This window comes from Diceros bicornis, chromosome 9, assembly GCF_020826845.1.
Source record: "Diceros bicornis minor isolate mBicDic1 chromosome 9, mDicBic1.mat.cur, whole genome shotgun sequence".
Lineage (NCBI taxonomy): Eukaryota > Metazoa > Chordata > Mammalia > Perissodactyla > Rhinocerotidae > Diceros > Diceros bicornis.
This window is the reverse complement of record NC_080748.1, coordinates 23,229,583-23,254,631: the sequence shown is the minus strand read 5'-3', so window position 1 is coordinate 23,254,631 and position 25,049 is coordinate 23,229,583. Positions and strand designations below refer to the sequence as shown.

At 47.6% G+C, this 25,049-nt stretch overlaps 1 protein-coding gene and 1 pseudogene across 7 annotated transcripts; both read left to right on the top strand.

Moving 5' to 3' along the window:
• LOC131410149 (serine/threonine-protein phosphatase 4 regulatory subunit 2-like) overlaps positions 1 to 25,049 on the top strand; it is a 78,826-nt pseudogene that overhangs the window by 24,233 nt on the left and 29,544 nt on the right.
• LOC131410146 (mitochondrial ornithine transporter 1-like) lies at positions 355 to 16,252 on the top strand. 7 transcript variants are annotated; one of them, XM_058548061.1, is made up of 8 exons: positions 1,176 to 1,194; positions 1,560 to 2,530; positions 2,662 to 2,935; positions 3,199 to 3,323; positions 8,787 to 9,045; positions 12,793 to 12,962; positions 13,962 to 14,120; positions 15,670 to 16,252. In XM_058548061.1, the coding sequence occupies exons 4-8, from the start codon at positions 3,269 to 3,271 to the stop codon at positions 15,792 to 15,794; spliced, it is 768 nt and encodes a 255-aa protein (XP_058404044.1). In that variant the 5' UTR covers positions 1,176 to 1,194; positions 1,560 to 2,530; positions 2,662 to 2,935; positions 3,199 to 3,268; the 3' UTR covers positions 15,795 to 16,252. The 7 variants fall into 7 exon arrangements, with proteins under 7 accessions (XP_058404042.1, XP_058404045.1, XP_058404047.1 ...); XM_058548062.1 differs by lacking the exons at positions 1,176 to 1,194; positions 2,662 to 2,935 and adding an exon at positions 419 to 437 and having other exon boundaries at positions 1,560 to 1,609; XM_058548058.1 differs by lacking the exon at positions 2,662 to 2,935 and having other exon boundaries at positions 1,174 to 1,194; positions 1,560 to 1,609.

Here is a 25,049-nt window from a genome sequence, read left to right as displayed (position 1 = left end):
AAAAAAAAAAAAAAATCAAGGCCTTGAGCCCCAAGTCCCAGCAAGGTTAACCAGCCCAGAGACTCAGTCCGTCCTCCTAACTCCTGACACCCGGCCCGCCTGAGGTCAGACTGCAGCCGAGGCTCGCCGAGGCCTCCGGGAACCTGCGGGGAGGGAAGCAGCCTGGAGGCCGGGCCCCGGCGCCCCGGCTCCTCCGGCTCCCGCAGCTCCCGGCGCCCCCGCGGCCTCAACGCACCGCCGACTTCCGTTGCCCCGGGAGGCACCTGCCGGCGCCGCGCCGCCCGCCCGTCCGTTGCGCCGCCGGTTCCTCGCCCGCTGGGTGCGCTCCCGCGCGGGGCGGGGCCGCGGCCGACGTGGGTGTTAAGAGGCCGCCCCGGCGCCGAGCGGGAGCCGAGAGCTGGCGGCGGAGCCCGAGCTGGGACGAGCGGGACGTGGCGGTGAGCTCAGCCCCGGCCCGGCGCTCGCGGGAGCCCGGTGGGCGTGGGGAGGGGGAGCGGGAGCGGGAGCGGGAGCGGGCGGGCCTCCCCGGTCGGGCGGCGCGACCTCCCCGGGCAGCCGGGCGGAGGTCCGGCGTCGGCCCGCCGCGCCGCGCACGTGCCCCGGGACCCGCGGCGCCCTTCGCCCTGGCGCCGCCGGGGGGACGGCGGGCTGGGCGGCCGCCTCCCCGCGGGGGTCACCTGCTGGAAAACGCTGCCCTCCTTTGCCCCCGTGGTGGCAGCTGGCCTCCGCGCTCCGCGCCGCCCGAGCGCTGGGGAGGTTGGAGGCGCCGATGAATGGGCGACTCCGGCAGGCTGCCGGGCCGAGTCAGCGGACGTTCGGCAAGTTGGAACTGGTTTCTCGCGCTGCCCCTGTGCGGACCAGGATCCCGGCCCGGAGGAGGAGCGCCTCGCCGGGCTGCTTGGGGGCGAGCCTGGTGTGCATCCGAGCGCCCCTGTGCTCCGGCCCCCGCCGCGCCAGCTTCAGCCTGAAGCTGGAATCTTCCGTGGCGGTTCGTGTAGGTGGTGGGAAGTGCCTCGTCGGATTCTCCCATACGAAGTTAATTTCCCTGAGGAACGAGAAGGATGTATGATTGGCGCTGTTGGCTGTCTCTCCCGAAGTGGGACCCTGGTGTAGTTTGAAAGAGGGGTAAAGGGACGCTGAAACGATTCCGTTTTTCTGTTCCAAGCGGTACCGAATGGGTTTCAACTCCTGCTGGTTAGTCTTGCCTCCCCCGAGCCGTACGTCTTCTTCAAGCCAAAACTACGCATCATTTGAATCAATTGCCCGCACCCTCTGAGTTAATCTGTTAGTTCCCATCACTGTTTACTATCCTAACAATTCTACAAGTAGTTATTTGTAGGATTTGGTGTGTTCAAGTCTGGCTTACCTAAAGCGTTGAATTCACCTTGATAACATATGCCTTTCTTTCCTTCTAAGAAAGAAATGCCCACAACAAAAGGAATGAACACACCAAAAGGCCACACTGGATGTGACCTGCCTGTGTGACTTCTCTCCCCACTCGCCCCCATTTTCCTCTGAAATGCAGGATTCAGTGTTTTTTTGTTTTTTCTTTTTGCCAGGTTGGAATATTCTGGAATGAAGTATTGGTTAGTAAGCACAGACCCAAAAGGTGAGACTTAAGTTGAATCCTCTCTCTACCCGTGGCTAGTCGTATGACCTTGGACAGGCCCTTGTCTTCCTGTGTTCTCCGTTTTCCATCTGGAAAAGGAGGAGAGTGGATTAGACTCTGATGTCCTTCTCTAGATGCCCGATGGCCACCACCTTATCAACCTTGGTAATTGGTCCTGCCTCTCCAGGCCCATCAATAACATAAAATCGGTGTCTTGTATGTTTCAGTTGCTTTATTAAGTACTGTGTTTTTCTTGTTGCTGGTTTTAAAAGTTTTTGTAAAGAAAGGAAGATTTTTGGTGTCTGGTCATTGGCAGCATGCTTCAAGTGGTTAAAAAACTTGTTGGCTAAGATTGTTTTCTGCTGGCGTTGAGGATGATGTTGGCGTTTGTCAATGACCCGGCAGCCCCCCCCACCCCCCCCCTGAGAGGTGGCCTGACTGGGATCACACAGGTCTTCAGTGCGAGGAATAAAAATTCCTTGTTATTCACGGATAAGTCACTTACATCGTTTGAACACCATACGGAATTGTCGCTGAATTGGTTATTTGAATATTCTATGTTAAGGAGCCAACTTTCCTTTTTCTAGTCGATGTTTATTAAGTCCATGCTCAGCAATAACTGATTTTTGTCTAAAAGTAGAGTAGTAGACTCTAGTTTTCCCAAACTTCCTAGGTTTCAGCCCAAACCTCCTGAATCAAGGTTTCCAGGAGGGAGGCCTGGTTATCCGAATCTTGAACAAGTGCCCCAGGTGGTTCTTATCCAGCAAATTTGGGACACGGTGGACCAGGTGTTGCTCTTCAGAGTGGTTGGTGGCCAGGCCTTATCCGCCTCATCTGCGAGGGAGCGGTCAAGACGGGCAGCGTTTCTGGCCCCAGCTGAGGCCTGTCGCCTCGGAATGTGCGTTTTAACGAGGTCCCCGGGTGATTTGAGTGCACGTTCACAGTTGAGCTCTGGAGGGGACTACGATGACAGTAACATTTGGTGCTGACGTGGCTATCTGTGGTGGCCTTTGTGTTATGATGACAATACTTTTATTATTCACCTTGTGTAGATGGGGACCCCCAGCTCTAGAGGCCCAGGGAGCCCCCTGGTGGCAGAGCAGGCATTCAGTGTCATCGGCCTGTGTTACTCAGCAGAGCTCCTGACCTGCTCCTTCCCAGACTGTTGGGTGACCTCCTCTTGGAGACCCAGCACAGGCCACTGTCTGGATTTCGGACTGAGCCTGGTGGACTGGTAGATCCACGTCACGTCTGAAAACTAATTCGATGTGAGCCATCTGTGGTTGGCTCACTTATTTGGCATTTGTTTCTAAGGTTTTCAGAAAGGTCGGTTGAGGTGCCCCCCTCCTGTGGCTGTGGTGTTGATACTCAGGGAAGGTTTTTCACCCGTGAGCTTTCCGTGGGGAGGTGGTGGGCGGGAGAGGGGAGGCCACGGCTAAGCTGCATGGACACCTTGAGCCCTCTTCCTTTGGAGCGAGTAGAGCCCCTTTCGCGGGTCCCAGAAGTTCAGGCCCGGTAACTAGGCAGCAGGCCTAGAGAAAGGGAGGCTGCAGGGGTCTGACTGATGGTGAACACTGCCCCCCTCCCAGGGATATGAGGCGCCTGTCCTAAGCTCCAGAGAGCTGCCTTCCACGGAGCCCAGCAGAGGAGCAGACGAACATGAAGTCCAATCCTGCCATCCAGGCTGCCATTGACCTCACGGCAGGGGCCGCAGGTAATCCCAGAGAAGACCCGTCCCCTCCTCCCAGTACTTTCTACAGGTGAGGTCGAGTGAGAGCGTGGTGAACGCGTTACCTTGGTCACTCCAGAGGCAATACGCCTTAACTCTGGGATGAAGCCATTTGATGGAAGTGTAGTACTGTGTCCAAGCATGGCAGAAGGTGGAGTAGTTCCCGTTGTGATAAAACTTGTTGAGTCGGGGTGCGGGCATAGCCAGTTTACAGCTGGAAGACATCGCAGCTCAGAGCTGACGTCCCTTGTCCATGGTCACACAGCTGGGATATGTGGGTGACGTGGGCTTCCACTCTGAGCCTGGCAGTCTTCAGAGCCCTTGTAGTGCAAAAATCACACCGTGCCATCTCTCCAGGGAAATCCCAGTTACTGACCTTCCTGCTGCCAGGGAGAGAAAGGAGGACACCCTTTAGAAGTGTCTTTGGTAAATGAGACTGACGTTCGACTGTGTCTTAAAGCCCTGAGAGGAAAGGAGAGGCCCTAGGATTTGTGGGGGAATGGTGAGCGGCCCCATGGGCGCAGGTCAGCACTCCCGGGCAGCACTTGCAACACGCAGGCTACTCTCTAAAGAGATCACCTTACTCAGCCTGAGGCGAATGGCAGAGGTGGACGTGCAGGGGTGGTAACTTGGTTCTCCAGGTTCCTGTGTTATTTTAGGGCTGGAGGACCACTGGAATGCTCATACTTCTCGGATGAAAACCCTGGTCTACCCTTGCCTCCCGCACCGATTCTTATAATGAGTCACAGCTCCCCGGAGTGGAGAGGCCAGGGGGGTGGCTTGCCCTTTGTCCTCTTATCTGGTGGGACCTCCTGGGTCAACAGCCCAAGTGTAGTCGGAGAGCCGCCTCCTCTTATCCTGTCCTTAATTATAAAAAAGAAGTCGGGTTCAGAGAGGAACAAAGTATTTTCCCATAATCCAAAGGTCGGCCAAGGTAGGCTAATGAGGAAGGCCAGAGGGGCTGGCCTGGTGGTGTAGTGGTTAAGTTCACAGGCTCCGCTTCAGTGGCCCCGGGTTCATGGGTTCTGATCCCGGGCGTGGACGTGGACCTACGCACTGCTCATTGAGCCATGCTATGATGGTGTCCCACATACAAAATACAGGATGATGGCCACAGATGTTAGCTCAGGGACAATCTTCCTCACCAAAAAAAAAAGGCCAGAGAGCACATTGCAGACGCTGATAAGAAGTGCAGGGGAGGGCACGGGCTCCCGGGTTAGAGAGCAAGAGAGCGCAAGGAGTGTCCCACTCCAGGAGCAGGGGAAACTTAGGGCCACCCGGGTTCTGCCCAGTGGCCTCTTGACTGCGTGACTTTGGGTCAGCCCCTCATCCTGCCGTGGAATCAAGCTGCAGCCCCCAGGCTCCCTTGCTCACATGCCACATTCAGAGGACACTGACCATGGGAACATGGAACCATTCGCCTGCCTCTGCATCCTCTTACCATTCTGTGAACCCTTTGGGCTCAGTTTTTGTTTCTGCAATGGGAGGGTATTTAACCACAGGAGATATTCTCAGGTTTTGGAATTAAATGGCCTTCAGTCAATCAAAGATATAGGATGTGCTATGATAGAATTAAGAGGCTTACCTTTTGCTAGAAAGGCATTTATGTGTGGACAGGTATTGGGGGCCACATTTATAATATACAGTAAATTTTAAAGATATAAATTGCAACAGTATTGTTGGGAGTCTGGTGTGTGAGGCATTTGCTGGTGGATGTGCTTCTCTGCAACAGTATTCACATGCGTCGGGCCCTTACACGACCAGCAGTTCATCTTCCCGATCACTGTGGGTGGGGGTTTCTTCCTGTGCTGGTGCGCAGGGTCGCCCCTCACTGCTGCAGCGCTGCCCTGGGTGGTTCTAACTTCCAAGGATAACCGGCTCCTTTGCAGGGGGTCTGAGCCTGTCCTGGCTCTGGGCAGAGGAGGTTCCCGTTAGTGACCTGAGAACTTTCTGCTGGGAGGCACATGGAATGCAAATGGGAGCAGCAGTCCCACTTGGGAGGGGTCCCTGTATTCAAATGATGGACCTAGAAGAGCTTTAGAGACCCCTGGCTCTAATGTTCATTGTATATGTAGAAAAAGAGGCCCAGAGAGGGACGGTGGATTTGTTCAAGGTTGCACAGCTAGATGGTATAAAGACAGGGCTAGGACTTTGGTTGCTTGGGTCCTTGTCTAGTTCCGTTGTCTGTTAATACTACATAATGGGCCAACAGCATTCCCAGAGAGGGGTGTTAGTTTGGAGCCTTGGCTGCCCCAGCCCCAGCTCTCTGGATGGGGAAACGGTTGGGCTTTGGGATCTTTCGGCTGGCTCTTGCCAAGAGGAGAGGACCACCCCTAGTGCTTTGTGTGCACAGTCCACCCAGGAGAGTGATTCCTGCCTGAGAGCAGAGCCAGTTGTGGTCTGAGGTGACGTGGCTGTAGCATACATAGTTCTTCTCCGTCTCTCCTTTTTCTTGTAAATGAACCTCCCCCACCAAACAGGTTTTCAGCCCCACTCCTCTCCTCTGAAGTGCCGGGAAGCCAGCACTGTCTATCTGTGCTGCTGTGGGAGAGATTCCAGAGAAGGATCGAGAGCCCCAGGCAGCCAGCAGGGGGAGGATTTGAAGGAGAGAGCTGGTAATTGGATAACCATTGAAATGAGGCAGCGTGCATCTCAAAAGTCAAGTGGCCTTGAAGGGAAACCTTGGTAGTGCTTTAAGACTTCATGGTTTAGCAACTATGAAATAACACGCCCTACTCGGACTGCTCTGATGCAGTGTGCCTGTTTAACAGTGTACTGGGGGAATGTCACATTTTAGAGAATTGAAGTCTATCCTCTCAAATGTCAAAATTAAAAACAAACTGAGTCTTCTTTGATTGGAATGTTTTGAAAATGATGCACTTCTCTGTACTGTTAAATGGAACATTTAATGACTGCCCCCGGAGGGGTTTGAGGGTCCCGCCTCTGCGTGGGTGGAGCAGATCCTTCTGGTTGAAGGTCTGCGTCTGGAGTTTCACCTCTGCCCTCCCTCTGAGCTGTCCTGCCCCTCCAGTTTCCTCAGCTGCTCATCATTTGCTGACTCCACTGTGTCGAGGACTGAAAATCCCCGGCAGCAGCCTTGGTCAAGTGTAGGGAGCAGCACCACCTGAGCGCCTCTCTTACAGAATAAAATGCAACTGTGACACCTCCGAAAGGATGCAGAGGCTATCTCTGTTCGTCTCTTAAGGAGAAGGAGATGATCACAGGTCTGAGCTCCAAGCCAGTGGGAAGATATTTAATTCCTGTAAATTATTGCTTCATTAACTTGATAAATATCTGAAACCTGCTAGGTGTCGGGCTCAGCGGTTGGTGCTGGTGTTCAGAATAGTCATCATCCACTGGAGGGGGCATGGTGAGGGCTGCCACAGGGTCATTTGTGTGTGGTACGTGACAGAGGAAATCAGCTTACCTCCGTGGGTGCAAGGAGAGAATTGGAGCTGGCATTTGAAAATTCATTAGCCTCCTGCCTTCTCTCTGTTGGAAATGTAACTGTTACAGATATACGACCCATGCATATTGTTGTAATCTGTGATATCTGAACTGTTCAGGATGATTGGGTTAAAATATGGAAAACTTCCATGGGGCTGGCCCGGTGGCAGCGCAGTGGTTAAGTGCACGCGCTCTGCTGTGGCGGCCCGGGGTTCGCAGGTTCGGATCCAAGGCGCGCACCGACGCACCGCTTGTCAAGCCATGCTGTGGCGGCATCCCATATAAAGTGGAGGACGATGGGCATGGATGTTAGCCCAGGGCCAATCTCCCTCAGCAAAAAGAGGATTGGCATCCGATGTTAGCTGAGGGCTGATCTTCCTCACCAAAAAAAAATACAGAAAACTTCCAGTTAAAATATATATATTTTTAATACAGAGTAATGTTATATATAAAAATTAAAATCTTATGATACTCTGAATTATATGCTTAATTGAGCTTACCTGCATCTAGATTATCTAAATTATGTACCCACTTAAATCCTGACGTTCACCTCTTCTTTTGGAATGAATTATTTGGCTATAATTAGGATCTTTTTTGATTTTAGTCTAGCAGTACCTGAGAGAGAATAACTCTAATTACAGTAAAATCTTATTAAATTATAGTCCACCAATTCAGAATTGGTGATAATTTGGCAAGACAAAGCAGAAATATATCGTTCCTCTCCTAGAAGGAACAAACAATAGTGATAGGGTCACGGAGATCAGACTTGTGATCGCTTCAAGGAGAGGTCAGACAGCTTTCAGACTCTTTGGACGTGTCTGTTTCTCTGCCAATAGTTAATTGGGAGTTATTCTTGACAGCCCCTCCCCCATCTCTACTTTCCACAGCTTAGTTGGAGTAACTATGTATAATGTGAAAGTTGGGAAACTGCATTTCTTAAATATTTTATGTAAGCCTTCTCTTCAATTTTGATGAGGCTTTAATAACCTCATCCAGTGGTTATGTTTCCTGACACAAGCAGGGCACGTCTGGGGCCCAAGGAAAGTGGAAGGCGTTCGCCAGTGGCGGTTCCCAGAATGCTGACCCCAGTCCAGGGTCTGGGGACATTATAGAGGCGTTATGGCTCATTCTTTTCCCTACCTTCAGAATTTTTATTGAAGGCATCTAATGCAATTTAGATTCTGCTGTATTTAACACTCTTAGAGTATAAAAGCTTATAAATAGAGGGTTTGTGTCAAGCAGAGGTAAGTTTCAGTCCGTTCCCTGTTGGAATGCAAATCATTAATGGGGACAGTCCAAATTAGAGGTTTTTTCATAGGGTCAAATATTTAGCTCCTCAGGGATTAATTAGCCAGGCTCTTTGTTTTCTTTATCTGCTGCCTGTTCCTCTCTTGCTTTTCTGATGGTCATCAGTCCCACTGGGCATTAGGCAGAATGATTAACTGTTCCCGGATTTCTCCCCTCCTCCCGTTTATAATGCCACACACACACACACACACACACACACACACTGCTGTTTATTAACCACTTGTTGTGTAGCAGGCATTAGGTTAAGCCTTCTCATCCAGTTTTATTTAGTCCTCACACTAACCCCCGAGATGGACACAGCTCAGGAGTTGAGGCTCAGAAGTCACATCGCTTGTCCAGGGTCTCACAGCAGAGCCGGGCTTCAAGCCCAGGTCCCTCTGACCCCATTGCCGATGCTCCTGAACACACACCCCACCTTTGCATCCCGTAGCTTTCACTGTTGAGCACACATCTGTCCCCTACCACGTGTGAGCTCCTGCAGGGCTGGAGCTGGCTGCTGGGCACGTTAGGGAACTCCTAGAAGTGGTTTATTGGACTCGGCTAGAAGATATGGGGGAAAGAGGTGAAAATGAACTGAAGCAGAGGTGAGCCCTGGCGTAGGCTGCCTGTCCCTCGTTTCCATGGGTAGTTGGGGCTGCGCTCTGAAACACTGCTGTAGACGTGTGCTGGAGAAGGACTCTGCCCTGCTTGCAGGGGGCACAGCCTGCGTCCTGACTGGGCAGCCCTTCGACACCATGAAAGTGAAGATGCAGACGTTCCCTGGCCTGTACAGGGGCCTGACCGACTGCTGCCTGAAGACCTACTCCCAGGTGGGCTTCCGGGGCTTCTACAGGGGGACCAGCCCGGCGCTGATCGCCAACGTCGCCGAGAACTCGGTCCTCTTCATGTGCTACGGCTTCTGCCAGCAGGTGGTGCGGAAAGTGGTTGGATTGGACAAGCAGGCAAGGCTGAGGTGAGTCGAGGACACTGACCCTCTTTCTGTTTGTTTTAAAAAACAATACTGTTGTCGTGATTTTTATGATACCTTACGGGCAAGGATGTTTCGTTTTTTAAAATAACTGCTTTCTTTCTGATTATGAAGTCATACCCCGTCGTTGTATAAAACTTGGCAAACACGTATGCGTTATGCAAAAGGAGAATTGCCCACGACCCACCATGGAGAACGAACCGCCCTTACGTGCTGGTATTCTTCAGGAAATGCTTTTCAGGTGCTGATGGTGGTGCTACTTCTCTCGTGGGCAGAAGTGCTGGACTGAAACCATAGACACAACTTGTGATCCACCTTTTGGGCTCCAGTTCATCAGCAAAGTGCAGAGCATTGGAAGAAGTTGCCTGAGCCAACTAGGTTTGAGGAGAAACTTGGAATTTTAGGAAGGGTCAGACGCATCTGAGAAGATGCAGGTGAACCTACTGTTTGGCCAAGTCTGTCCCAAACATCCGACTTGAGCTTGTGCTTGGTCATCCCTTGGGTATTTATGATACAGAGACTGAAAAGAATTTGGAAATCATGGAGATGTTTAGCCATCCCTCCTTTGAAGATTGATTTGTTTTAAATCACTTAAAATTACTGTATCAGCTTCATGGTTGCAAAGGGTGGTCTTATTGGTTGTTTTGGTAGGAGTTTGAAACCCTATGCAGCTACAGGTCCCACATGACTAAAGTGGGTTCCTTTTCTGTAGAAATGTTCTCTCGGGGTGACTAGAGGTCTAAAGATGTGCCCTTTTGTAGACAGGAATTCCATCTTGATGGATGGAGCTTGTTTTTAGAGGCCTGGGACTGGATGAGATCCCCCAGGGAGACAGTGTCTATAGAGGGCTGAGCACCGGTGCTGGGACCCTCCAGCACAGAGGGGTCAGGAAGGAGAGGAAGGAATAAGCAGGAGACAACCCAGGAGGCTGTGGTCCCCACGACAGAAACTGACAGAAGGGACACTGTAGGGACTGTAGCTCTGCCCACTCCAGGGAGAAACCTTCTACTCGAGGAGACCTGGAGTGTAGGTCTCCTTCAGCATCCTTTGAGAGGGACAAATGAGGGGAGAAGACAGGGACACAGTGAGCAACCACAAGAGATTCTGGAGGGAGTCCTGCAGGAAAGAAACCATCCTGTTTCACTTGGCCTAACCCAGCTCTCTCATCTTTTTGAACCTGTGGGGCTGCTGCTTTTTCATCCTGCAGACAGCGTTTGCTCGTTAGCTATCGGGAAATGCTGCCTTAGTTTACACAGCTCTGACGTGTATGTCGTGGTTCTAGCCGTCACCCTGGTCCTGTGAGGGGAGCAAGGCAGGTGGTGGTGTCTGTGTGGGAGACGGGGAGACTGGAGCGCAGACACGGACGGGCTCGGGATCACTGGTTAGTAACCGAGAAAGCGGGACGCAAAGCCGTGTCTTCTGAGCCCCCGTCCAGCAGTCTTTCCCTACAGCCACATGCGGGGCTCCGGAATGTTTCGTAGGGGTCAGAGCTAGAGAAAAGATTAGTAAGCAGAAGTAGTGAAAAGAAAAGTGCCTGTGAGAACCCGGTGGATTTCTGCAGTGACATCGTCAATATTTGTCTGCTCTCGGTTTGCGCTATCCTGCCTAGTGTTCCCCTTGGACCTTTGGCTGGACGGGGTGGTACACAGCAGGGGTGTCCAGGTACATGTTTGTCGAATGGGTGGCAAACAGTCGGTTCTTACAAAATCCCATCCCACGCCTGGCGCCGTTTCCATTCCAGTTCCGCACGTTTCCGCCGTGGGCCCAGCCGGGGGTGCGCGGCCCTCAGTTAGTGCGCTGGCAGAGGAGGGGGTTCATTAGAGAGCCAGAGTCCACTGCACGTCTGGTGTGGCCTTGTGGTTGCCTTGTAACAATGTGCTTGGTGTTCACTCAGCGTCCGAGCCGTTACTGCATCTTAGATTGACCAGCCAGCTGCGTTTATTGGTGCCACCTTTGTTCCAGCAAACCTGGCAAACTGGGACCCTCGTGGACTATTGCCCGTCAGCAGGTTGACAGAGAGACCCTGAGGGAGGCAAGCGTGGACCTGCAGGCTGGCCGGAAGACGGCGGAAACCATTGAAGCTTTGGTTTTGACAAACGAGCCAAGTAGGAGTGGAGGGGAAGGAACGGAGTGAGCGGCGGTGGGCAGTGTCCACACACTGGAAAGCCGTGTGCACGTACAGTGGTGTGTCTGGCTGTCGTCTGGAAATGGTTTGACCTTTAATTCTCTAAGATCAAAAGGAAGTCCATACTGCAGGCAGTGTCTTCCTCCTGCAAGAAAGCCTCACCCCGAGCCAACTCGTAGAAACCTGGGTTTGTAGTAACAGGCCAGCTCGGCCCCTGGGGGCCCGCCTTACATCCACCTGCGTCACCGAATGGGGCACAGGAGGTCGGGGCTGAGATGGGAGGCAGGCCTTGATTTTATACTGATGTTTGACGTTAATGTATGTGACTGTTAGTTTAATGTAACTTTAGGACAACTGGATGTGGTAGGTCTATTAGGCTTTTGCTCACAGTTTGGAGAAAAATCGTTAGGGAATCTCTCTCCCTTGGGCAATCAGCTGAGGGGATGACCTCCTAGGGCTCTTCTGGAAATGTGTGACACGTCTTGGTTGTCCAGTGACAGCAGGATGCTGGTATTTAACAGGTGAGCACCAGGGAGCCAGTTGTCCTGCTGTGAGCAGTTCAGTAATTCCCGTCCTAGGAAGGATTGCCGCGTCAAAACCCCGTCCCAGGGTTTGGAAAGGATCTTCTTTTCTGACCCCTGGGAACTCTCCGAGAAGTCTTCTGGCAATTTGTTTCTCAGACTTTCCCCCTTATTCTTGGACTCGCATTGGATTCCAGTTTCACAACCCTGCTGGGGACTGTGGCTGGTGGTACTAAACCCACAGGAGATGAGGCGAATGCTTCCATTTTTGGACTAAAGTGCATTCATTCCTCCGTCTAGATTTGCGTCGGGATAGTTAAAAGCAGGTGGCCGTTATCCCCTCAGGGCTTGATCTTTATTGGTCCAAACCGAGTCACCTGCTCTGTGAGAACAGAATGAGGAGCCAGGGGTTCACCAAGCCTACCGAGGGTGTGGTTTCTGGCGCTCTCCTTCCTGCCGTGGCGCACGCCACCAGGAAGAGGAGTCTGGACGGAAGGAGTCCTGCGTTCCGGCTGCTGCAGGGGCCTGATCTGCTAAAGTAAAAACTCGTGCACACTTATCTCTCTAGGAACTAAATCCTCGGTGCTTCTTGCCTTTCAGGAGCTGTAGCTCCGTTCTTAGAATTTCTTTTGTCTTGATTGTTACTTGCTCATTTCCCTGCACTAACACAAAGCAAACAAACCCTAAACACCTGAACAAATTCTCTCTAAACACCAGATCAAAAGAAAGGTCGGGGAGCTAGGAACTGAGGGAGGTGAGAGACTGGGCAATATGATACCATTTTATTCTTGCTGAGTTTGGACAACCCCTTATTGTAATTTCACTTATTCACTATCGAAAAAATGGGTCTTAGCTCTTTTACATCTTTGATAATGACTTCTAGAAATGTATTCATCCATTTTAATAAGATTTCTTTACCCTAGAGTAGTTCAGGAGAGAAAACTTGTTATAAAATCATTGTATCTGTGCTTCTCTGAGATTTCCTTCCACAGCAGCCTTTTAGAACTCTGGTTTTCTGTCTACAGAACTAGCTGCTTCCCTGCTGCTTCGCCTGCCGTGACTGTCTCTCTCTCTGTCTCCTCCCAGTACAGTGTGGTCTGTTGTGAAGAGCATCCTTAGAAAGGATGGCCCCTTGGGCTTCTACCATGGACTCTCGAGCACTTTACTTCGAGAAGTCCCCGGCTATTTCTTCGTCTTCGGCGGCTATGAACTGAGCCGATCGTTTTTTGCATCCGGGAGATCAAAAGATGACCTAGGTGAATGTATTTGCAAGGACAGCAGGTGGGGTGATGGTGTCCGCTTCCCATGGTGGGCTTGCTGCAGATTCTGTGCACTCTGCGCCCCCTTGTGGGGGTCCACCTGGCACTGGGGAGTTTCTGGATCCCAGAGAGTAACATGGCCTAACAATTTCTAGCACCTTCCTCTGGGCTTGGCAATTTCCTCAGGACAGGGGCTGAAGCAGTTCATCCCGAACTTCTTTCCTGGAATAACATTTGTGAATTTCCTCTGGATCTGTTTTAGGGAAGAAGAAATATATAAATTGCTTTCCCTGTGGGAAATCACCAATAAGGGAGGAAATCACCTACAAATCAGCTTGCAATAAGCTTGAAACTTGGTAATAAACCTTGAAAGTGTTTTGAGAGCAGTGAAAAGTGTAGTTCTTTCTGGCTTATCCTCTGTAGCTGCTGGACGCAACCGTACCAACGTTTGGCTCACAGAGTGATTACTTTTCTCTTAAGCACCTCCCTTCAGTGTTGGTGGACCTATTCTGGGGTTAGTCACGCTCCCAGGCTTAACTATCCTGTTAATAAGACAACTTTGGTTCTCATGGTGAAGGAAGAGTCAGGGCTGCGGGGCATTAAAATATTAAAATGCTTAAGAGAAAGCTGAAAAACGCCTCGGGCTGTGTTTCACTGACCTCTGTTCTCATTCCTCATGGTGAGGGGTTGCCGTGCTGCTGGGGGCCTGCTGGTTCTGGGGGCCAGCCCTCTGGAGGATGGGGCAGGAGGGCCACAGTGCCACAATGACCAGCCGAAACACGACCCTCACTAGGGCTTCTTGTCCTGGCTTGATGAGGGGTAGACCCAGACCACCAAACGGAACCTTGTTCTCTTAGAGCTTTGACAGTCTCCTCAGGGAACTGTGTTCTGCAGCATTTTTATTTGCACCTACCTGTGGCCACTACTGTTGGCCTCTGGAAATGTCACATCAGCTGTTCTTGAGACAGAATACTGTTTGCTAATTTTCTTTTCTAGGCCCTGTCTCTTTGATGGTAAGTGGCGGCATTGGTGGCATCTGCCTCTGGCTTGCTGTATACCCAGTGGATTGTGTAAAATCCAGAATTCAAGTTCTTTCCATGTCTGGGAAACAGGCAGGATTTCTCAGAACCTTTATAAGTGTTGTGAGAAGTGAAGGTGAGTCTGGTCATTGCAGAAACAGAGGAGGTGTGTATGGAGTGACCGGTCATTTCGCTGCTGGTCTTGTTGAGGTGGATCAGGTGGTCTCCTGATTGCTCTCCTCCGCCGCCTCATATCCCTTTTCTGGTACTGTATATTAATCCACCTTTGTGGATGCCTGTTTCCAACCCCCTTTCTTGAGTTTACTTTCATTATTCTCAAGAATATTTAAAGTTCTTATTCCTAACCCCTGGACCAGGTACCACCTGTCAGGATTCTTTGTTCTAAATAGCCTGGAAGGGATTTTTAAAATACGGGCTTTGTCTAAGGGAAGGGATGTTTTGAAGTTAGCACAACTTGTTTTACTTAATAGAGATATTAGCAGAAGATGATCTCTAAGAACCACAAAGGAACATAAAAGAATAGATGACATTCTTAATGCTAAGACTTCTGGAATTAGAAACGCGCTAAGCGGGGCCGGCCCCGTGGCTTAGCGGTTAAGTGCGCGCACTCTGCTACTGGCAGCCCGAGCTCAGATCCGGGTGCGCACCGATGCACGGCTTCTCCGGCCATGCTGAGGCCGCGTCCCACATACAGCAACTAGAAGGATGTGCAACTATGACGTACAACTATCTACTGGGGCTTTGCGGGGGAAGAAAAAGGAGGAGGATTGGCAATAGATGTTAGCTCAGAGCCGGTCTTCCTCAGCAAAAAGTGGAGGATTAGCATGGATGTTAGCTCAGGGCTGATCTTCCTCACCAAAAAAAAAAAAAAAAAAAGAAACGCACTAAGCAACTTGTGAAGGTGATATGCTGTTAATATTTAGAGTTATGCAGGAGGATAAAGATTTTCTAATTAATGTTTGTATAAAACCAGTTTTAGCCTACTAGTGAGTAAAGATCTGTCCCTCCAGCATCCACTATACATCTTAAAACTTGGGATGTGAACTTCTCTGCCTTGATTTTGAGAGAGAGAGCACGGTAACAGTTTGCAGAAACTGTTTAATTTGTATCCCAAATAGAGCACAGACATCTTGTATATTACTGATAGTAACCCCTCTTTAAATTTCCATAACACTTTAGTTTTACGAAGTATTCACACCTCCCTTATCTGACTAGTTCTGCATAACTACCTTGGGCAGTGCTGATACTAGAAACAGGTCTCTGACTTCAACACCAGTGCTCCTTCTGGCCCCATGCCTCGTGGTCCTCGCCCCCAGGAGAAGCTGCAAAGCTGCTGCCCCCTGTGGCCCTATGGATGCCTTCTGTCGGCCCGTGTGAGGCCTCAGCTCTTCCCAATCCATTTACCAGGAGTTAACCAGGCGTGGAATTGGTATATGTTACCTAAGCATCAACCAGCTTTGCTGGGAGACCTAACGCTTGTCTTGTCTCCGTTAGTCTGTTTAGTTCCGTTAGTCTGGGGAAACCTGGAAATAAGTCCTTCCATCACTTGTGGTTTTTAGTGCTGTTGTCTGGATTTGGAAGTGTAAAAATATCTACACTGTGCAGCTTCGTGGGGCATCTCCAAGGAGGGGAGTCTGAGTCTTTGATCACCTTTTATCTTCTAGGAATAACAGCCTTATATTCTGGCCTGAAACCTACCATAATCCGAGCGTTCCCTGCCAGTGGGGCACTGTTTTTGGCCTACGAACACAGCAGGAGGTTAATGATGAGCCAGTTGGAAGCTCACTGAAGTGTTCTGGTGAACCTGGATCTGAGTGCAGGCATTTGAGGACTACGTTCATCTCAGGGTTTCCTGAAGCACAGGACCAGTGTGGAAATACTTTGATTTTGTGGGAATTTTGTTTTGTCTTCCCTTCTTCTGCTTTAAATCCTAAGCTTTATGGAAGGAGCCCTATTTTACATCATACGTTTCTGCTCATAATGGTACTGAAATAGGAAAGTTACTGCTCTTCTCCTTGGTGGGACACGGGGTGAGCTGCTGGCCCTCTGTGCCTAATCTGAAAGGCTGGATATAGTTGTACGAGGGCTTTTGCACGACCGTGTGTGTGTACACGCAGCCTGGACGGTTATGAGTTGTGAGTGAAGCACAACTTGGTTCCCTGTTTAACCTCAAATCTCACCAGAAAAACCCAGAGGTGTAACTGTGTTTCACAAAGATGGTTATAAGTGATGGCTTAACCCACTCTCTATGTACGGTCTCTTCTAAAATCTGCTTAGCACCTGCACTATACTAAGTGGTTCAAGTTTTTAAAAAGTGTTCCTGTGGTTCTTGAAAACTAAAATATCCATCTAGATTTATAGAGGAGACTATACCTGCATACTGGTGTGGCTTCCACGTTCTTGATTTAAGTTTCAGAGTAGGCATCCTGGGTTTCCCCAGATGCTCTACTGTTAAAATAGTGCCATTCATTTTCTAGGTGGGGTCATATTCCCCACTGTGATGCCTTGTCGGGTGTGGCCTAGAGCACAGGCCTTCGAGAAGCCTTTACCTATGCCACCTTCCCTCCTCCTCTCCCCAAGAGCTTCCTCTCTGCTGGGCTTTAGGTTGAGGAAGGGGCTGAAGGGGGTGCTGTGCTGCTGTGCTTTGGGAAGACCTTGTGGCTGACAACAGCCCTTAGCTTCTGTCTCGGTCCTGGCCTGGGTGGGATTCCAGAGTATTGTGTTGGACCATCTGTGGGCTATTGATCTACTTTGAGCTGCTCACTCATTGCCCCCACCAATTGGAAACCCATCCAGGAAGCAGAGTGCCAAAGCCAAGAGAAGCCCTCGTCCCCCGTCTGGTGACTGAGTGACAGTGCTCATGGATGGAGTCCTCCCATCTCAGAACCAGACACAATGTAGTGTCTGCACTCTACTGTGAGTACTGTCAGGGCTGAGCCATTCTGAAGTTGATCTCGGGATCCACACTCCATGCCGTGCTTTTCCAGTGTTGGAGCTTTTACTTTTGGTGCTGGCAGTCAGTGAATTTGAATGATGATCGTATATGGGGTGTTCTTTATAAAGCAATGAAACAAGAAGGGTAGTTTTGTGAAACTATGCCGTATGTGTGTACTGACAACAACAGGAAACCCCGGTTCATCTGATGCCCAGACTTGGGGATGGGCAGCTGTTCTTTGGCACCTGGTGTGAGAGAGTCCTTCTTGTCACCGCTAAAGTCAGCCACCTCATTCCGTGCTGCTCCTAGGCTGGCAAGGGTTCTCGCAATAAAGTGTGCTTAAGCAGCCCGTAAGGCTCAAAGCAAGCAGCCTGACAGTGTTAATAGTAGTCCATACATGTGTGCCTGTCCCTGTTGGCAGAATGTAGTTTTTCTACCTTACTTTTCTCTCCATACTTACGGTCAGTAGCTGCTGAGTGGTGCTTCACGTGAACAGTCCTGGCTTGAAGCAAAATAGAAGATGGGCCTGGCTTCCGCAGGAAGTGAAGGGCTTCAGAGTCCGTGGTCCCACTGCCCGGTGCCTGTGGCTCGTCTGGGTGAGCCCTGTTGGCAGCAGACCTTCTCACATGTCGTCCTTTAAAGATTGAACTAAATATCTTCAATAGAAGCAGTCTGAGGCCAGGAGGAGTGACTGGGAGTAAGCAGTGGAAACCTGAGTCAGGAGAATTTTTTTTTTCCTTCTATTTGCTTAATTCATGGTTCAGTATTTGGGTACAATTTGTACCATTTCAGATTTGTACTCCAGACAAAAATATAGTAACTGGAAATATTGTTTGAAGAGCTTGTAGTGTTCTAGCATCATTAAATTATTTACCTAGTATTTGAGTATATGATGAGTTGGTTTAAGTACTTTATATCCACGCTAAGAACCAACTGTCAGCAGCGTTGGAGGATGTTTAGTCATGTTTCCAGGTGGTGGTTTTATTGCAACAAGCACTGGTTTTTGTCAGCAGGATTCCTGCTGTAGAACAGTCTCACTGTAGGTAAATGGACAGAATGCACGTTCTGTATGTTCACTGCAGATACGACACACGGCTCTCCAGACTCACTCTCCCTCCCCCAGGCGGTGGGTGGGATGGGCTGGTTTGGCAGGATGCCATTCTGTTTTTTAATGTAGTTAAACTTCTGGCTATTAAGTTTTGGATACTTCTATTCCAGGTTAGTAAGTTCTGTTTAAGAAAACAAGGATCATTCTGAAATATTATGATGGAAGCTTCTCGCATTGGTCAAAGAATGATTCATGCTGGGTTCTAAGAAAGCAACACCAGGAGGCTATAAATAACTTCTCTTTGTAGGAGCAAAAGCAGAGTAGTGTGGCGACTCAGAATTGCCAGAAATTTTGATGCATCTGGAGGGTCAGGGAAGAGACACCCCAACTGTAATCTCCTGTATTTCAAAAAGCAAGGTTCTTAAAAACTGGAGTTTCCTTCCTTGTTATTGCCAGTATTGAGAAAGATAACTGGCTGTTGAAGAGTGAGATCTAACTATTTTTTCCCATTCACCTAAGCCCGCCACCTCATCCGCCCTCCATGGATTACTGCTGCAGGAATTTTAGAGGAAACTGTACAAGCTGTTCTGCCACAACACGTTTCTGTCACACAAATGACGGACTAATGTAATCATGATATGGAAGGAACCTGACAGCATGTTCCTCCAAGATCTTTTGCTCCAAGGGGAGCCAGATTAGGGGAGTAGAATGATGACTTTTGTCAGAAAGCCGTCAGCCAGGCTCCTGCACTGGCAGCTGGGGCCCTTTGTGGGTTATGTTGAGGGGAAAGAAGAGCACCACAACCAGGCAGCCTGCCAGGGTTGCGTGGCCTTCTGTGCCACCATGATGCCCAGTAGCTCAGAGCTCTACTTCCATCTGTGCCACTTTGCCACCCACCAGCCCTTCTCTCAAGTATGGCTCTAGTTCCCCTTTAAAAAAACACCTACTGTGGTAACTGCCAGATAGCCTGAGCTGCCAGCCTGGGTGGTTAGTGGTTAGTGTGCTGGTTACAAAGTTGCTTAGTTGGCGTGGTCTGCCCCAAACCCTGTTTTTCCCCCACAAACCATTTTTTTTAGCGTGTGCTTGTGGGCGAGTGCGAGGTTTTCAGGAACGAGGACACTGTTTCAGCAGAGGCACTGGTTCTTCTTAGTTGCTACCTCTCATTTCCTGATAAATTCAACTTGGTCTAGACTTGCCAATAAAAGGAAAATCACTCAAGGATAATTGAGATAAAGCCACAGTAGAACTGTTTTCAAGGACAGTTACGGCCATGAGGTATAGTGGCAGTGAAGGTGCTTAGAATAAAGTGGCTGCCAGTACCAAAGAGAAGATGACTCCCCGTGGACACAGGACTAACCCGTGTTCACGACGATGAGGTGACCTTCCCTCACAGAGCTCCACAAGCCCCGGTGAGGTTGGTGGTGAGGGGGGTGGATTTTAAAATAATAAATCTAGATTTCTCTAGGCAAATGTTTCCTGTGACTTCACCTGTGATGTTACGCAAAACCAAAAGTTACCGAGGAGTCTTGATCCCTCACGTTTACAAGGCTCAGCCTCCCCGACGCCTGTGCCTGTGGAGGCAGAGGTGGCTCAGCACGCTCGGGGCAGTGCTTGGAGCAGGACAGAGCATGTGTGGGGGGGACTGCTTGTGCAAACATTTCTCTGGGTGTGCAACAGTCTTTGCTGCCAATCTGATGTTTGTTAACAGATGGTTTGTAAATCAAGTGGAGGAAGAAAATAGCAAGTACCTTTCTAATAGATCTGAAATTACAAATGTGAAACAAAGCAGGGAATAAATACTTGTCCAAAAATATATAAGGATATGAAATAAACCCACAGTATTGGGGGGAATCGCAATTTTTAAATATCTCAGTTGTGATATGCAAGTTTTATTATTTCCAAGTTCTTAAAAGTGATAACTTTTAATGTTCCCGTTCGTGCCATGGAGTGGATCCTGACTCCTAGCGACCCGGTGTACAGCAAAGCAGAACCCTGCTGGGTCTTTTTGCGTGGTCCTCTCACCTTCCTGGGCTTATCAGACAGTGCTCCGCTGCTATTCACGGGGTTTTCATGGCCAATTTTTTTTGGAAGTGGGTGGCCAGGTCCTTCCTCGTAGTCTGTCTTACTCTGGAAGCTCTGCTGAAACCTGTCCACCATGGGTGACCCTGCTGGTATTTGAGATACCGGTGGCACAACTTGCAGCATCACAGCAACACGCAGCCGCCACAGTATGACAACCGACACAGACGGATGGTGTGGTTCCCTGACCGGGAAACGAACCCAGGCCGCAGTGGTGAGCACACCGAATCTTAACCACGAGACCACCAGGGCTGGCTAACGTTCCTCTGCACCGTGTTCCAGGTTTGTCTCAACACGGATGAGAACTGTGTGTGAGGCATGCTCCGAAGAAGAAGAAAAAATTGCCACTGACATTTTATCTTTTATATATTTAATAGATTTCTTAAGACCATGTTTACATATATTTAAATGTATATCGAGAAGGATATAGGTTTATCAGCTCTGTAAACATGTAGCAGGGTTTGGGAAGAATTGATCTGTTCTGGAAGGGCTACTGTGTCTAGACGTCAGTTATGACTTCATCAGCTATGACTTCATCAAAACAGAACTCAACTGCAAAATCTGCACGGTAAATTTTCCATGTTTTTTTGTTGTGGGGATTGTCTAGTTCGCTTCTTGATAGATAAAGCCTAGAATAGAAAAAAAATCATTACATTTTATTTTAGGGCTGAGAGAAAAGCCGTGCAGCAGGGCACCCTCGTTTGAGCTTTAAGACAGACTTGCCATGACTAGTCTCGGCCCTTTTCTGTATCTTACATTTCTCAGAGCCAACTCTCCCACTTTCTCTAGTGAGACGCAGAATATCTTCATCCTCAGTAACAACATGTCACTGATTCTTGTAACATTGGCTTTAATGGAGTTGATGACATCTGGGTTTAATAAAATAAATTTCTATGTGACAGAAATCAGCCAGAGAGACTAGATGTGTATTAAAACCCAGTAGTAAAATACTGAGTGTCTTTTAAATGATAAAGTTGGCATTTTCAGCCAATTAAGAATCTTGTAACTAATAAAAGCAGCTTTCCCAAGTAGTATGGAAATTTAAATGTTAAATCTTTAGAAACATAAAAGTGAGAAAAATCATCTAGTTTGTTGCCTCTCCAGTATGAATGTGGTGTTTTAAAGGAGAAAAGCGTGTTCCTAGCAAGAACCACTCTTGAGGAGGAGCATCAAGTGAAGTTCTACCCAGATGTCCATTTGAGGGACTTTGCTGGTGTTAAGAGTCCAAGTTTATTGTTTGCAACCATCTAGGGTTAAAATTCGTAACAATTTTCCATCAAATCCAAAGTTCACTCTATCAAAATCCATTCAATGTGTGTGTGTTATAAGTGTGTAGGCCAGATGTTCAATTGACTGTTGCCTTACTGGGCTTGAGGTGTGATTAAATGCAGGTCAGATGTGAAGAAAAGGCTAGGCTTGTATGTAGTGTAGAACTATCAATTCATGCCACATACGATCACAACCATTTCTTCAAAACTCACCTGCACAATCTTTTGAATAGTATTTTTCCTTTTGTATTGGATGGCATGGCGATACCAATAATCTCAAATTTTTAGCACCACAGAACAAATACTCCTTAAAGTGGAGAACTTATAGACTCAGGAATGAGTTTTTGGATATGGTAGAATGTGCTTTGGAATAATCTTCAAATAAATTAATAATTACTTTTAAAAAAAGGTTTCCCAATTTAGTTATTAGAAAATCATTTTTAAATGGGAGACTTCTTTTACCTGTCTTCATTGATACTTATTGTGTCTTATAATTTCTGCCACTGATATAAATGTGTCAGTCAGCTTTTAAACTAGCTGAAGCCTCCCTAGATGACGCCTTACTTTGGGATAGAATGTGGTGGTGGCCATCACAGTAAATCAACACTCATCAGTAAATCAACACATACTGAGGACCTGCCATAGTCAAGGTACTGAGCAGACTCCTATTAAACTTCCATGGGAGGGATTTATTACCACACTCGAGATCTGATTATAATACGTTTTAACGTATAACGCAGTCCTGTGGTATAGACCTTGAGGATAATGCAACAGTGGGTCTCAAGAAGAGCCATATTTTTTAAATAACCAGATTAAGATGAGTAAGGCAGTGAAGAGTGGTGACGCGAGGATTTTTTGGTTTCTATAAATTGAGCTTATGGCAATCAGCAAAAGACTTGCCATTACACCTTACACAGACATTGAACATTAAACTGTTTCTACTGGGTTATATCATAGCCATACCTGTTATTTTTTATAAAAGATGTATGAAACCACAGGAAAAAGGGACACTTATCGTAGTAGTTAGGAATATGCTGAAAAGACATGGTTAAAAAAAAGGTTATTTTTCATACTAAAATTGATACCAAGAACTAATCATTCCAAAGGGATTAAAATTCCTTTATTCATTTATATATTTACCAAAGAATTGTAGCCATTAAATATGCAGCACTTACAGTCTATAACGTTATACTCAAGACACAAAGAAGGCTTTAAGAGACTGCTGTTCCTTTCTCTTGCTGTTTCTACCAAAATTTTCAAGGAAATCTATTTTTTCTATGATATTTATAAATTGAGACACTGGTCTTTTAATCTGGTTTAGATAGTGCTAAACAGAATCTACTAAGGATCTATGCTTATTTATGCCCAAATATACCCATTTCTACAAGGAGCTGCTGCATTGGATAATTAACCGTCATTCTTGATGATAGAAATACCTAAATTTTCTGAAAGTGCGCTCATCTCATGGCCCTTAAAAATCACAAAGGCCAGGTATTACCAATGTCACCTGGGCCAGTGCCCTTACACCAGTGTGTCTGCTTAGAGACCACTGACGGAGAATACAGACTGTTCCGTTATTCAAGGGGTAACCATTCCAATGTGGGAACTATCCAGGTCAGTTGCTTCAACACATTTACCACTTCATTACTTAACAGATTCTCCCCCAGCAGCAGATGAAGGAAGGCACAGAAAAAACAAGTTTTAAATTGATCAGCGTATTTACTTGTTGGCATTTCTGTTTGGTGATTTAATAGGAATATGAATTGAAACTATTGAGGCTTAGAAATTTATGTACAGAATAATACTTATACATTTTATGACTCGTCAATATAAATTATACTCATTCAGAGTAATGACAGTGGCAGATATTCAGTTTTTCAGTAAATATTGGATTAAAAATACTATTTATAATGTATTATAAATTAATTCAGAGGAAAGTAAAATCTCCCTCCTGGTAAAGTATTTTGTAAATTATGGGGAGCAATGTGTTTTCATAACACAAAACAGAAACATGATCACTGCTATACAGTAAAACATACCTTTGTTGTTTTAACATCTTGGTTTCTGTATTTTTTCTTATTTGAAAGTTAATCCATGCAAGTTGTATAGAATTTAGAAAAAATAAATGAGCAAAAGAATTTTTAAATTACATATGCTCTTCTTTTAAAACAACTTTACAGATGTGACTTGTTGCTTTTCTTTTCTCCCCTCCCTGGCTAGGGGTTGACATCTCCTATCCTCTCCCTGTTGGGAATTGTAGCAAAGGAAATCCCAAACCAGCATCATTTAGAAGACCAGACAAGAATAAAGGCATAGGCTGTTTCTTGATTACTCACTGGCGAGAAAAATTTCACTTTGACATCCTCATAGAGAGGTGGACAGTCAAACAGACTAATTATTACTTTGTTTTCTCCGACTTCATGATCCACCTGTGAATGAATACATGGAATTCAGAACTATACACCTAGCTAATAAGGAGATAATAAGTGTAACAGTGAAGTTCATGTTCACTTATTGAGGCTTCCTGTATTTATCAAGTACTCTTGGTCTCATGGCCCAATCACTATATGTATAAATAAATGTTAATCATTATTTCTATAAAGTTGCAATACTGTTGTTTACATTTTAAAAAGCCCCACTTGTTTGAGGGTTATCGTAGGGCACTATTGAAAAGCAAGTATTCAATTTTCTATTAGAGTTTAACTAAGTAAACTTGACTGTTGAATGTGTGTCACCCGATTTTCATATATTAGGAATACCCTAAGAAGCTCAATTTTAAAGCCGACATTCACATTCAAAAAGCAATGCATAATTGCTCACGTTTTATCAAAAATGTGATTGCTGATGGGATCATAGGCCTCGTCCAGAGCAGACTACTGACTGGACTGACCAAAGACATGCCATGTTTCTGGCATGAGCGACTTTGAAGCTATACTGAATATTTCTGTTACTGGTTCACCCATGTATAATAGTGGCATCCACAGTGAGAAAGGTCTATGCTAGACCCTGTGAAAATACAAAGGTGCAGACTCAGTTGATGCTTCAGGGAGCTACACACATAAGGAACAAAGTAGAATGGCATATAATTACGTGTCAAGCTGTATGATGAAGTCTGAGTGTGCCGTTGTGTGCTTTGCGGGAGGTTAGCTGGAGGTATAGAATGAGAAAGCCTCACTAAGGAGGCAGAAATTGAGTTGGGCATGGAAGGACGTGTATAAATGAAGAAGAGCATTGAAAAGACAATCCAGTTCAGGCAGGGGGCAGTTGGGGGGGGGGAGGGGGCACAAAGGGGAAGGGGGAGGAAAGACCAGCAAAAACAGGAATCAGAAATTAGTGTTGTGTTCCAAAGGCCAGAGGGGACGCAGTCTACCTGGAATGGAGCCTACAGGCCAGGTTACTGATGGAATAAGCTCATGTCTGATCGGGCTGGATCTCGAGAGTTCAAGAGGTGGGGAAATAAGAACAAAGTTGTTGAAGAATATGGTGGGGCATTTCCTCTATGACAAAGTGGCCTGATAATTATCACATGTAACATTTATTTAGTGATTAATAGCTCACAGAGCAACGTCACATATATTATGTGATTTAATCCTTGCCACACTTGAGATGTAATCTTGATTTTATAGATAAGAATACTGAGCCACAAAGATACTAACTGGCTTTGACCACGGGCACACAGTGTGTCGTCTCCTCTACCTATAGCTTTTCACCAGG